The sequence below is a fragment of the Lichenostomus cassidix genome, chromosome 2, assembly GCF_008360975.1.
Source record: "Lichenostomus cassidix isolate B80296 chromosome 2, HeHo_3.0, whole genome shotgun sequence".
In the NCBI taxonomy this organism is placed as follows: domain Eukaryota; kingdom Metazoa; phylum Chordata; class Aves; order Passeriformes; family Meliphagidae; genus Lichenostomus; species Lichenostomus cassidix.
The window spans coordinates 55,454,502-55,469,251 of record NC_139482.1 but is presented as its reverse complement, the minus strand read 5'-3'; the positions used below and the strand labels follow the sequence as shown (position 1 = coordinate 55,469,251).

The following is a 14,750-nucleotide window of genomic DNA, read 5'->3' as shown; positions in this document are numbered from 1 at the left end:
GGAACATTACGTCTCAATATCAAGCAGCAGCTATTACAGAAGGAAATTATTATTACCTTGTGCAGAAGCTCAAACTCTACTTTTTTTTGTGTGTGGACTTGAATATTTTCTAGAATTAATCTTCACATTGCAACATACTTTGCACTGTACGAGTTTGTCAAAAGATAGCCATACCTGTAGGAAATGCTGAGCAAGTATGAGTCTTAAAGAGCATGCTATGTTCATTAAAAAAATCCAAAATAAAACAGCAATCAACACCAAAAAAATCCCAACTTAACAACATACACAAACACTACAGGTAATTAGGATCAGTAAATGTGCATGCTATCCCTTTCTAAGGAAGGATAGCTTATGCTGAAAGAAATTACTAAGATCTTGGAGCAGGAAATTGAAGCTAGGCCACTTGTTTTGATGAGTGATTAAGCACAGCTCTTAAGCAGATCAGCTGGTATAAACTGCTGCACCCTCTGGGTTCTCCATCTTTAGTATCTCCATTTCCATACTGGATGTCCTCCTGGATGGTAACATCTGTAGTTACTGGGCTAATGATAAGGAAATTAATTTCCCAATTGCAGTGAGGAAGTCTGATCAGATGGTAACAGTTCTGCTTGTGTGTATGTATATAGGAACATACACAAAATTATGCATAATTCCAAGTTTGTATATAGGTTCTACAAATGTTGGCACATACCAGGACATCCACCTTGTTGAAGGAGATGCTTTGCTAGAGGTGGCAAAGTTCAGAGAGAATTCATGAGTGAAAATCAGAGGGAGGGAGGGTGGGCAAAGAAGATGGACCCATTGCCACTGTAGATTCCATTCTCCTGACCACTTTCAATCACCAATACTCTAACATTGGAATTAAAAGGATTGGAAAATGTAGGGGAGATTGAGAATGGTCAGGAGAATAGATGGAGCTTTAGCCTTTCTGGGAGAGAAGCTGGGAAGGAAAGAAAGTGGAGAAGGCTATAGTGGTGGTGCTGAGGAAAAGATAGATTATACTAATCCATGTGAAGTCAAGTTTCACTTATTAATTTTGCTGCTTTAAAACAATTCCCTTTAAGTATCCTTTGCTTATTCATTCTAGTGCTAAAAAGCAACTTAAGTAGCTCTCACCATTGCAAAAATGCTTTTGGAGTATGAATAAACTAAACCATACCAAATATTAATAAATACAGAAAAAATTACCTTGAATGGACCTGAAACTACTTCACCTTTGTTAGTCTTCAATCTTGATTTAAACCTGCAAGACAAGGTTTTTTCATGCATTCATGCAAAAAAAAAGTAATCATTTTTTACATCCATTATCCCACATGAGAAAAAGTACTTGATTTGTATAAATAAATGTTCATTGAATCTCTTCTATACCCTGAAGAGCAGAAAAAGAGTGGGGCGATGGAATCAGAGGACTGTCTCTGAATGCAGCTCGCTATGCTTTGCTTCGTGTTGAAGATGGTCCTCCTCACACCAAGAACTGGAGGTAGAGTCCTATGTTTTTCAAGGTCACATAATTCTTGAAATATGTAAATATATTGGGAATACTGCTGGTAAAGCAGTGAAGGCAAAGTGAAATTCACCATTAAAAATAATGTTTTAATTTGGGCATAGCAATGATGTCATTGCAATACTTCTGTTTTACTGGAATGGAATGTGACTTGTGGTCAGCATCTAATCAAGGTTTCAGGAAGTATGGGCAAACTAACTTGAACTTAAATCCGTTTGGTGTTGACATGGTTTTCAAAAATGCAGAAGAATTATAATGTTTGGTTATTTATAGACTTCCCGGTTTCAAAGAAACAGTTATCCTTGAGTCTCACTATATCTACAGAAGAAACACTGCAATTCCATAAGCAATATTTTTTTGGTTTTGCTTCTGTATATGTTCCCTCTGAAATATATTGTATAAATCTACAGGGGACCCTTTATTTGTTTAAACTCATTTTTGTGGCATCATTTTTTATGTAGCTTCATTCAGTTAGCAGTTTCTCAATTGCTTTGATACCATTAAAACAAACTCTTGCATTTTACTGCAATGAAGTTAGATGTCCACTACTATTTTTGCAATTTTTTTTTACTTGTCAAACTCAATTTTCCTCAAAGCCAACGTAAAAAGTTACTTAACATTTAAAAACCAAGGACATTTGCACATTGTGACTTCTGCTGAACATAATGTGATACTTTAGTTCTAGTCACTGCTCAGTGATTTTGTCCTAGGGTGTGTGTGCATGCAATGTTCTTTTGCCCTTCAGTATAATGGCATTATTTTACTGTTTGTCCTGGGACTAATGAACTTGGCATCTCACAGACACCAATGTAATGTAGTGTTGACTATCTTGTTAAATATTTGACTTCTTCAGTTCCAAAAGAGATCTTTCTGTTGTGTCAATGGAATTGCTAGAACTGAACCATATTGTTATATCTTAAACTGTGCTAGTTTTGAGGTAGTATGATCCAACTCTTCATCAATCTTTTGAATTTATAACAAGGACAGGAAAAGTATAAAATGTTGTTTTGGGAAAAGTAAGTAGATTGAGTATTGATTAAAGGAAATAGAATGCGTCCTTATCTAGTATGCAGTTGAAACTGAACTCGGGGTACTTACCGGTATGATTAAGGGGTTGACTATACTTTTGGATGGACCTTCACAGGTAGAGGAATCTACCTGATATTAAGAACATCATGAAAATCCAGAAGGTGAATTGCAGGTTCAGTAACTGGCACAGGCATACTCAGAGCAGTGATACAAGACTGGGAAGCTGTTCCGGTGAAAAGGACCTGTGTTTTCCAGCAGATAGTAATCCCAGCAGTCGCAATGACATGCTGGACAGTATTGACAGGAGGATGGATAGTATATTGAGAAGTAAATATACTGGAAAATATTTCTTTTTGTTTAGCACTCATTTGAATGAATTTAGAATATTTCTTCCATGTTTAGGTGCCCTGATGTAGGAACAACAGAATAAACTCAAGTAGATATGACCACAGATGATGGTTGGAGCACAGGAGCATATCTACTGTGGGGAAAGTCTGAGGGGACTATGCTTATTCAGCTTGGAGGAGGCTGAAGAGGAGCCTAAAAGCTGTTGTAACTAACTTAAAAACATGCAAAACCTAAAACAAGGTTACTGAGAAGATGGAGTCAAACTCTTTAGAGCAGATTAGGGTAGGAGAATGAGGTAACATGACAAAATAATTTAGTATTGAAGAGGTTACCCAGAAGTAATATGCCTGTTTCTAGAGGTTTTCCAAATCCAGCTGAATGCAGCAGTAAACAATGGGGTGTGCATTCAGTGTTTAGTCATTTCAAGCGGCAGATTGCACCAGATGACATTGGAAGGATGGTAACTGTGATTTTATCATTTTCTAGGTAAAACTGTTCTTTAAGGGATCTTTTCAGAATGACATTATGATGATTTACACAGTTATTCTGTACCTGAACTGTTGTTGCTATTGCAAATTATCGTTTACATACTTAGTGGTCGACAGTTTTCCATTGAATTAAGCACTTAAACTGCATTTTATTAATTATTAATTTTGATTTTCTAGTTCTTCCTTATGAATGTGTATGTGCACTTAACTTTTTTTTCCTTTGTTTGGCAGACCTCAGCTTTTGGTCTTGTTAAACTTGGATAATGAGCAGTTAGTGAAACACCCTAGATTGCTTTCCTTTACCTCTCAGTTGAAGGCTGGTAAAGGACTGACTATTGTGGGTTCTGTGCTTCAGGGAATCTACTTAGATAAATGTACAGAAACTCAGAAAGCTGAAGAGGTATGTAAAAGACAGCTTGCAAATATTTGTAATTTACATTAGTAATTTAATGTTGAATCTGAATCTCGATAATTCATATGTTGAATTAGAACAGACTGTTGTAAAATGTTGAATAAAGTATCCATTTTTACTATCAGTGCAATCAATGATTGTAAAAAAAGAATGGGTTGATGTACGTAGCAAAATGTTTTATAAAATTTTCCAATAGGATGAGACAATACTGATACTTCCTAGCTTTTTCTTTAATATTGAGAGCCCTGAGCTTACAACCAAATTATGTAATTAAAAAAACAAAAAAACCCCACAAGCTTTAATAAATTACCTTATAAAGAAAACAGCATATATATTTAACAAAAAAATTAACATTTAACTAACAAATGCAACTGTTTGGCATAATATTATCCTCTTGATGTGATTTTCTACATTCTTCTAGAAATACATAGGAGAATTAGGATTAGGAGCAGTCTTTGCTGGAAAACTGTGAACAGGATCCTTCTTGAGATCCTTTACTTCCTTAATTTTTCTATTTACCCCATATCTCCAGGGAAAGTAGAATGGGTAGGAAAAAATAGTAAATTGTCATGTAATTTAAAATGACATCCAACTGTGCTTACAAACAACAGGTGAATTTATTTTCAATGTTTCTTGTACTTTCAAAGTATAAAGACAGATGACCTACTTGGTATCACATGAGAAGGCTCTAAGAGCAATCAACTTGAAAACAAGTTGAAAAGTCTAGCAATGTTATATTGTTAAAGTGGTTGTTACTAAGCTGTTACTATCAACCTGTGTGAGTAGAAAACAAGATGGAGAATACAAAATCAGGTCTATGAAATAAAACAGAGAAACCCTTTAAACAGAAACTGTTTACCTGCGAGGATTTGAAATGTTATCTGTAAACGGCTTAACTTAGCTATTTTTCTGAGAGATGGAAAGTGAATGAGTTTAAGGTAGGCGTAATCCATGGGTTCTCTAGAAAGTCAGACCTGGTGTTAAGATTCAGGAAACCATTGCTTTTAAAATGGAAATGAAGATACATTGTAAAAGTTTGGACATCTGGAGGCCTCATTGGTTCTGGAAAATTTAAACTACAAAGTGTTTCTAGGAGACCTGTAGGAAATCAAGAATTTTTCTGTCTGTCTTAAAAAAAAAAAAAAGCATCTGTTTCAACTGATAAACCCTCAGAGATATTATTTGCAGAGACATACCCCTTAGCTTTGCTAGCAAATTCTCTGAAGACTCTTTTTCTCTATGAAATGGAGTTTCTGATATGAAGCCACACTGAGGCAGTGCCAGGCACTCTGTGATCAAATCCATTCCTGATGATTTTTGGCAGAAATTTTGGTTTTTGTAAAATTCAAATTATTGATGTATTAGCTGTTCCTTCTGAAACGTGTTGATCTCACACACTAGTCATTGATAATGATGGGGGGTGTTTAGAGTTATTTAATCAGAAAATAATAAATGCCAAAGCTCATGTTTCCTAATCAAGCTTGATACTGTTTCCAATGCTTCTTTTAAAATACCTGGTTATGTATCTTCATGTTTGTCAGTGTTTAAATGGAGGAGAGCCATGTTGAAATTAAAGGGATGTGGAATATTTAATTTGATCTGTTTATCTTGTCTTTATTTGGAACGTGCTTCCAATTGTTTCCTCCATATCTGTTTTTCCATGTTGGAATCTGATAAACAATCAGCCTCTTAATGTCAAAGGTTTAAGGAACCTTTAATCTCAAAGGTTTAAGGCTGTTTAAGGAACTTTGCAGCCTTTTCTTAAGTGCTTGGCATCACCCTTCCAAACCCTTCTAATCCCAAAAGAAAGGACTGATCATTCCAACCATATGTTGCTTTATCAGTCAGTGGATTTGACTTTACCTGAAGCAGTGTTACTTTACTTATCTTTATCTATGTTTACTCATGTCTTGTTCAATTTTCTTTGGGAATAAAAGACTGAATAATTAAAATAATGAAAAAACTGTGTGTGGTGTCTTTTGGGGTGGTAGCAATTTGGACTCTAGTTTTCATGAAATCGTGTTCACTCTTTTGGAATTAGTGATTTCTTCATGTTGTTTATACATTGTTGATAAAGTTTTGCTGTCATTTAGTGCTGTTACTCCTTCTGGTGTTAATTATCAGTGTTGATGATTTGTATTTCACTATGTGTAATTTTCCTGTTGCAGAATGTTAAGACCTTAATGGGAGTAGAAAAGACTAAAGGATTTTGCCAGATTGTGGTGTCTCCTAACTACAGAGATGGAATATCCTATTTGATTCAGTCAGCTGGTTTAGGAGGGATGAAGCACAACACAGTCCTGATGGCATGGCCACAGTCATGGAAGCAGACAGAAAACCATTTCTCATGGAAAAATTTTGTTGGTATGTGTTTATTGACTTTTTCATTTGCATTTGCGATTCAACCGCGTAACTGATGTATTTGCTGTGTAGAGGAAATGTGCTACTGAACATCTGGAAATTGAATATTTCTCCATGTCTGATTTCATCTGGAATGGGTTTTCTCAGCCCTCTGCAACCATGGCTGCTTTGCCTTTTCTTCTTTTAAGTAGGCTAGTCACTAAAATCAGTGTTACGGTTTAGGAATGCTACTCAGCAATTTAGTGCTCCCACTGAGACTTTGCAAACCAGGCTGCTGCTTGCTTGCCTGACTTCCTCCTCCTGATCCCCCTTGGGCTTGGTTGGAGGGAAAAATTGGAGGTATAAAAGGTAAAGATCACTGGTTGATATGAGAACACTTTACTAGAAACAGCAATGAGACAAGAAAATTAACAGTAAGAGCAACAATCTTATTAACAAAAAGTATACAAGAGAGAGTGATTCGCGTGCAAAAATGTCCACTATGGATCTTGACCCAACTGCAGCCATACCACCCCAACCACTCCCTCTGGCTTTTAACTGGCGCCACACGGTTAATTCCTTCTGGCTTGGAACTGACACCATAATTATTCAACCAGAAGGAACCCCTTCTCCTCGGAAGAGACTCCTTTCCCCTGCCCCCTGGTGCTATATGACCATCTGAGGCGCTATAGAATAACCTCTGGGTCCTAGCCATGCCCCTTCCTGGCTGTTGCAAAAATTAACCCTGTCCTGGTTGGAACCAATACATTATGCATCCCTTACTCTATACGACTTATATCATGCCCAGATCCTACACCTTCAAACTAATATATATATATATATACACACACACAAGTACAAGTATCATTTCCACAGCCAATATCCATTCCTCCAGGATGTCTCTTGAGTTCACTTAGTCCATGACTGTGGGTTCTGTTTGTTCTAGGTGCCTTCCAGGGTAGGAGAGTTGGTTGCAAGCTGCATCAGGAGATTGGTGCATCTGGAGTAGTCCATACTTATTGTCCATGGTCTAGTCCACTTCTCAATCACAAGCCCATCAGTATGTTGCATCTCTTCCCTGATGACCTAAGATATCATGGGCCCACTGAGCCAGAAATAATTCAGCCTATGTTGCCAGTACAGATCTACCTGAGAGACTTCATTCTTGGCAGCCCGATGCACTTGTCTGTTGTTGCGATGTTCTTCAATAGCTAGACTTTCGGATGTGTGTGCATCCATATGGCATGCTTTTACAGCCAGCTTCTCTACCCAGGCAATGATGTCTTGACACAATTTAGCAGCCCAGGTGGTTTTTACCTCTGTGCTGCCAATAGGTCTTTTTCCATATTTCCAAACACCCCCACAGAGCATTTGCTACCATCCATGACTCACTGTTCAGCTAGTGCTGGCCATTTCTTTCTTCAACAATACTTAAAGCCAACTGGATGGCTTTCAGATCTGCAACCTGATTTGATCCATGTTGTCCCTCAATAGCTTCTGCAACTCACCACATAGGACTCCATACAGCAGCTTTCCATTTTCCATGTATACTTACACTATGACAGGGACTATCTGTAAAGAGTGCCTAACACTTTTCATGTGGCTGATTATATGGTGGGGCCCCCTCAGCATGTGTCACCTTTTCCTCCTTTGATGTTAGTATGAAATTTTCACCTTTGGGCTACTTTGTGATGCTTCCAAGATCCCTGGGTGATCGAGGTTTGCTGTTTAAGTTCGCTGTGTGATCGGCATGACCTACTTACTCCACATAGCATCAGTGGCATGATGCATGGAAGGGATTTTCTGTTTAAACATCCAGCCCAGCACTGGCAGTCAGGGCGCCAGGAGAAGCTGTGCTTCGGTGCCGATCAATTCTGAAGAAGCTTCAACCCCTTTATAGTATCCAATTACAACAACAGTATCCTTTTTTCAGTAGGGGTATAACAGGCCTCAGATACTTTGTATCCCTGATTCGTTTGTATCCTTCAGCTTGCCTGAAGCTCTGTTCTCCTTTCAGCGACATCAATATCAATGAGTTGGCATGCAATGATGGCACACTCTGTACAAATTTTTGCCATGTGGATTGTGTACAATGGACCTCGTCTGGATCTACAGGGGTTTGCTTGTTATTTGAATCCCTATAGATTGCCTTCAGCACAGCTAAATTCTCTCAGATACTGGATACGTTTCTCCATGGTGCTCCATCTGCTTGGGTGCACTACTAGATCATCCTTGAGAAAATACCTTTCCTTCATTCTTGACAGGAATTGCCTCCAGAGGCTGAGGGTTTCTGTCTTCTTCCCAAACCCCTTGCCAATGTTTGCATCCCAAGACAGGGATCCCAGTTGCTTGGCTTCACTACCATCTACTTTTGTATCATGGGCAGCAATATCAGCACCAGAGCAGCTAAGTCACTAGGGGCTCACCACACTGGTGGCTGAAATTTTTTTTGCATATCTCACAGCTCACCTGGGGATAGGGATTGGGTGGTTATCTTTGGCCCTGCCTGTTCCTCCTGCTGTGAGGGGCCCTGCTTCCTCTTCATCTCTCACTAAGTTAACTGATTTTGTCTTGGATTTCTTTTCCTATGTAGGTGCCACTGCTATTGGCACAAGTTGTTCCTCTGGTTCAGCTGCAGTTTCACAGGGCCTGTAGGTCTGCTTTCCTCCTCTTCCCCCTGAGACTGCTGTCTACTATTGAGGAATGTCCAGTAAGTAGTAGCTAGGGCCCAGCATGTTGCAAAACTTCCCACCTCCCTGGAATTGCTACAGCATTTTTCTTTCAAGTATTTTGTCACTTTACCAGGGTCCTGTAGTTGTTTAGGGGTGAAGTTCCAAACCATTGGAGCAGAATAATCCTTCAAAATTTGGCCCATTTTCTCCCACCTTCCATGTCACTCATTACTATACACTGTTGGGGCAGATCTCTGAATAACCTCCCTAGAAACCTCCTTCACTCTAAATATGGTATTGAGGAGACCTGGCAGTCTTAGCACCAAGAATATGATTTCCTTAACATCCAAATGCAATTCTGAATTCTCAAAATGTAGCAGGCTGAAGGGAGTGAAAAAGGCCAGGAAAAGGGGGTGAAAAGCTGGGGAAAATTCATCCCCTGTTCCCAGCCCCAGAGTGTGTACAATTATTAATAAACTCACAAAAGTGGTGCCCAAGGTAAGAGTAGGAGAGCACTCCATACAGATTCCAAATGACTGTCATTGCCCTTGATGTTATCATGTCATAAACTGACATCCCACATACATCAACAAAGAAATCCTGATCCCTCTCCCTACTCTGAAAAATTTCATGAGGAGCACATACAGGAACATATATATGATTAGGTACCACTCCCACATGAACAGTCTAAAGCAACATTGTGACCAGTGTTTTCCATACCTAAAGCAACAAATGCCTATATCAAATTTGTTTCCAACCCACCTCTGGTCAGTCTGTTGTTATCTCAAGCCACTGTGCCTCACCTCAGACACCAAATACTGTTGTGGTTTAGGAATAGTACTCCCCGATTTAGTGTTCCCACGGACACACTCCAAACCATGCTGCTGCTTGGTTGCTTTCTCTCTTCCCCTGTGGAGAACTGGAGGCACAAAAGGTAAAGATCACAGGCTAAGAACAATTTACTGGAAACAGCAACAATGTTAATAACAAAAGGTGTACAAAAGTAAGACTGATTCAAATGCAAAAATGCTCACCATGGAACTCCATCTGATCAAAACCATGCCAATCCAGCTGCTCTCTCAGCCTTGGAACTGGTGCCACCCAGCCACTCCCTCCAGCTCAGAACTGGCACCATTCTTATTCGACAAGAAGGAGCCCCTGCTCTTCAGAATAAACTCTCCCCTGCCTCTGGCAATGGCATGAAGTGTTGTAGAATAACTTCCGGGTCCTAGCCACACCCTTCCTAGCTACTGCAGCAATTAACCTTGTCCTGTCTGGAATCAAGACACCAGGATATTCCTCTTTTGTGAAGACACCTAGGATACTTTTCTTTTGCCTCAGAAGAATCTGGGAGGGTTTAAACTTTTGAATTTAAAACAAAAGGAAAATCTGTGAATGAAAACTAGGAGTTCTTGGTTAAATGTCTTGTTTTCCTTCACAGATACTGTACGAGAAACAACTGCAGCTCAGCAAGCACTTTTGGTGGCTAAAAACATTGACCTATTTCCAACAAATCAAGAACGTTTTGCTGAAGGAAATATAGATGTGTGGTGGATTGTTCATGATGGTGGTATGCTGATGTTGCTGCCTTTTCTCCTTCGACAGCACAAGGCAAGGACAGCAGAAAATGACTGGGATATAATTTTCTAGCACTGAGTGGTTCTAAGCGCATCTAATTACATACTCCTTCACCTTGTTAACAGTATGCATTGTAATAGCAATCACAGTGTTACAAATTGTTATAATGTATCTTTTTGGTAGGTTTGGAGAAAATGTAAAATGCGTATCTTCACCGTCGCTCAAATGGATGATAATAGCATTCAAATGAAGAAAGATCTTCAGATGTTCTTGTACCATCTTAGACTGAATGCTCAAGTGGAAGTTGTTGAAATGGTTTGTTACTACATATATTTTAAAGTGCAACTGGGACTAAACTTGGGAAAACAGATCTAGCTTTTTTCGAAAGAAGAGACATTAGCCCAAACATAGAAATTGAAAGATTGCAGTCCCACAAAGAACAAGAAGTTAACCATCATTATCTTACCATGTCACAACGATAGTGTATGTGGTGGTGAATTCAATGGGTTTGTCAAGTAAAGTTTGAGATGTTTGATGTGCTAATATTTACTTCATTTATGAAGACTAGTCCATAGAGATGGTTCATTCAGGAAGGAAAAAGCTTGAATTTTTAGCAAGCAGTAAAATGGAAGGCTGAATGTGCTTAATCTAATAAGCTGTGACATGGTATGAGACAGGATGAACTTGTCCATGTCTCCAACTGCTGTAAGAATACCTCTCTAGAATAAGGACTCCCTAGGCCCAAATGAGATTTTGTCAGTTGTTTTTGGCATTGCCAGCCTTAGCCAGCACTGAACAGCAAGAAAGTATAGTTAAAGTTTCACTAATCAAGGTAGTGACAAAATTAATTTTGTATCTTCTTTCCTTTTTAAATATGGGTCATAAACTGTTTAAGAGAAAGGATTAAAGCTGTACTCTGTCTAGGCCCACTTTTTTTGGCAACAAAGGACTTAATTTCTAGCACTAAAAGGTGACTAGCATAATGTCCAAAGTAAGACTCATGGGGAAAAAAACCCACTAGTTTCTAGAATAATCAGAACTTATTAAAAGGATTTATCATGCTAATCAATCATAAAACAATTTTATGACTTGTTTTAATTATGAAAAAATTACTATTCTTTGCTTGGAGTACTAAATATGAAAGTCTAAAATGCTGTGACATGTGCAGTTGTGCACAAACAGAGTGCCGTAAAAAGTCTCAGCCTTAGTTGGGTTTTGACCAAAAGACAGTATAGAAAGTTGTGCTGGCTTCTGCTGGGGTTGAGTTAATTTTCTTCACAGCGGCAGGTATGGGGCTGTGTTTTGGATTTGTGCTGAACACAGGGTTGATAATGTAGAGATGCTTTTGTTATTGTTCAGCAGGGTTTAGAGAGCCAAGATCTTTTCTGCTTTTCACACTGCTACACTGGCAAGGATGTCTGGGGAGGTTGAGAGTAGACACAGCTGGGACAGGTGACCCAAGCTGACCCAAGGAATATTCCAGACCATATGACATCATGCTCAGTGTATAAGATGGGGAAAAGAGGGAAGAAAGGGAGAATGTTTGGAGTGATGCCATTTGTCTTTCCAAGTAACTATTATGCATGATGGAGCCCTGCCCATGGGAAGTAGTGAATTAATTCCTTAGTTTGCTTTGCTTCTGTGTGCAGTTTTTGCTTTTCCTATTAAACTGTCTTTATCTCAAACTATGAGTTCTCTTGCTTTTATCCTTCTCATTCTCTCCCAAATCCACTTGTGGGGACGTGAGTGAGAGTCTGCATGGGCCTTGGTTGCTGGCTGGGGTTAAACCACTACAGAAATACAATTTATTCTTGTCTTCGGTGGGTAATATTTAATTCTGAGAATCTTCCAGAGGATAAGAGATACAATACAAGTCAATGACAAGACAGGTTACTGCTATAGATTTTTTTGTTGTATTTTAGTTTTGAGCCAATGTCAGAATATATACCAAAATTTCTTCCTAATGTTTTCTGTTTGCGAACATTTCTCACGGATGAAAGGATAATGTGTTATTTCTGCCTCTGGATAATTTTTAAGTAAGTAAGTGTACACACATGGTGGCAGCAGTGCAGACTCAGTTTAAGTAAGTGTTTTCAACTCACTTCTGTAGCCTAGTTGGAACAGAACAGTGGAAAGTCTGTTCCTAGTACCTAAAATTTAGATAAAACCAGAAAAATATGGTTACAGTAAGATAGTTCACTATATGAAATTGCTGGTTGAAGATTAAATTTTGAGAATGAGGACAGAAGTGATTGATCAATTATATGCTTAGGATTGCCCTAATGGCATGAATACGCGCAGTACAGGTATGATAGATACACTGTCTAAATGTTATTCTTCTAAGTAGAACTTTTCTTCTGGTGTTTCTGATGCAAATTTCTTTTGCAGTTTGAAAATGATATTTCTGCATTCACATATGAGAAGACACTTATGATGGAACAGCGATCTCAGATGCTAAAACAGATGCAGCTATCAAAGAATGAAAGGGAAAGGGAGGTAGGAACTTTGGCTTGACAAGATGTTCTGTGAAAAATCTGAAAATACTATCTTTTGGCTGTGGCTTCTAATTAGTTTCTAACTAGTCAAAAACTTTCATAACTGCATTCTTTGTTTCTCTACAACCAGTTTTGCTTGCAAGGTTAAAGTAATGTGGGGAAAGGAGTATTTTTTTTAATTTAAACAGATTTTAAGTGTTTTCCTGTTCTTGTTGAGTGCAAGTGTTAATTAGCAAAACATTTGAGCATCAGTGTGGAATATATTCAGAGCCTTTCCAAACTTGACGTCAGTAGCTAAGGTTCATGATTATGCATCTGGGCTGATTAACTTTGATTGTGATTTGGTCTTAGGATCATGGGATCACTTAGGTTTAAAAAGACCTTTAAGTCCAGTCCAGCCTCTAACCTAACACTGCCAAGTCCACCACTTCACCATGTCCCTTAGTGCCATGTGTACATGCTGTGCAAATACCTCCAGGGACCTCAGCCACCTCCCTGGACAGCCCATTCAAATGCTTGATAACCGTATCCATGAATAAATTTTTCCTGATGTACGATCTAAACATCTTCTTGTACTACTTAAGTCCATTTCTCTTGTCCTGTCACTTGTTACTGGGGAAAAGAGACTGACCCCCACCTCAGTACAACTCTCTTCCAGGTAGTTGAATAGACTGAGAAAGTCCTTCCTAAGCCTCCTCTTCTCCATGCTAGAAAACCATACCTCACTCAGCCACTCCTAATACGATTTACAAATACGCCATATTACACAATATAATACAAATTTGTTCAAATCACACTGACTGTATTTTAGTTTCTGCAGTATTTTGAATGTTTTATGAATCAACTAATTTCTTTCTGGAGCCAAAATTAGGCCAACAAACCTATTGTCCTGTAATATCAAGATGGAAATGCTGTGTTTGCTGCTCCCCTTACTATTTTGCATATTGTAGTGACAAGCTTCATTCAACTGTATTTTTATGAATATTTGTAACTTTTAAGTCCTTTCCTTTTGGCTTGTGCTTCTACCCCCTCTTCTGTTCTGTTAACTCTTTCATTGTTATCAAGACTTTTTAGTGATGTAGAAGACAGTGAATGTTCTGGCTTTGCCATTACATAAAATTATTTCCATCCTATGGAGAATAAGAGAATTCTACTGTGTTTAATTGCTCGTTTGTAAAATGAGCTCTAGATTGCTCTAGATTTTTTCTCTTGTGGCTTTTCTTTTTTGATGTTAATTCTTCAAGTCCAAGCAGTTCAGGTTTTTTATGGGTTTATTTCCTTTTATTTGTCCTCTTCTATTCATTTTTCCACCTCACAGGATTTTTTAAAGGTTCCTAAAGATGCTTGCTGTTATTACAGTGATGTGTTGCTGTAAATCCTATTTCTTATCCATGCCATGGTAAGGTTCTTTCAATTTGAGCCTGCCTAACATCTTTTCAGTAGAAAACCAAGCTTTTCTGTGCATCTTAGTCTTACTAGTTCTTTATTGAACAGTAGTATTCTTCCAGTAGAGTTTGAGTGATTTATCTTTTGTAGATTTCAAAAGATTTAACTTCCATATGAATATTAGGAGCTAGTGCTCTGTAGTCCATAGCACATAAATTGCAGAGGAGATGTAAGAATTTCTCCTCAGTTCTGAGCTGGTTGGAATCTGGACTATACTGCAGAGTATTGTATACTTGGAAGTTTTTATTTCTTTCTATTCCCACCATATAATTTCCTTCCTTTATTACTCACTTTTATCTGAACTTTATTGTCACCATTATAGCATCAGTTTTTTCCTTCTTATGAGGCAGGGTAAAATCTGAGACATTCAAAATACCATTGAATTTATTTCATGGTCTGAAGCAAAACCCTTGATAATTCAAAGAACCTTTCGTACTT

General features: G+C 38.3%; 1 protein-coding gene across 8 annotated transcripts in view; it reads left to right on the top strand.

The window, feature by feature from the left end:
- Positions 1-14,750, top strand: part of LOC146441403 (solute carrier family 12 member 7-like) — a 64,754-nt gene that overhangs the window by 41,057 nt on the left and 8,947 nt on the right. For all 8 annotated transcript variants that reach the window (XM_085051621.1, XM_085051620.1, XM_085051622.1 and 5 more), the window contains exons 16-21: positions 1,376-1,480; positions 3,601-3,769; positions 5,950-6,145; positions 10,235-10,404; positions 10,555-10,686; positions 12,760-12,867. In XM_085051621.1, coding sequence (XP_084907747.1) covers positions 1,376-1,480; positions 3,601-3,769; positions 5,950-6,145; positions 10,235-10,404; positions 10,555-10,686; positions 12,760-12,867 — 880 coding nt within the window. The remainder of the gene's footprint in view (positions 1-1,375; positions 1,481-3,600; positions 3,770-5,949; positions 6,146-10,234; positions 10,405-10,554; positions 10,687-12,759; positions 12,868-14,750) is intronic.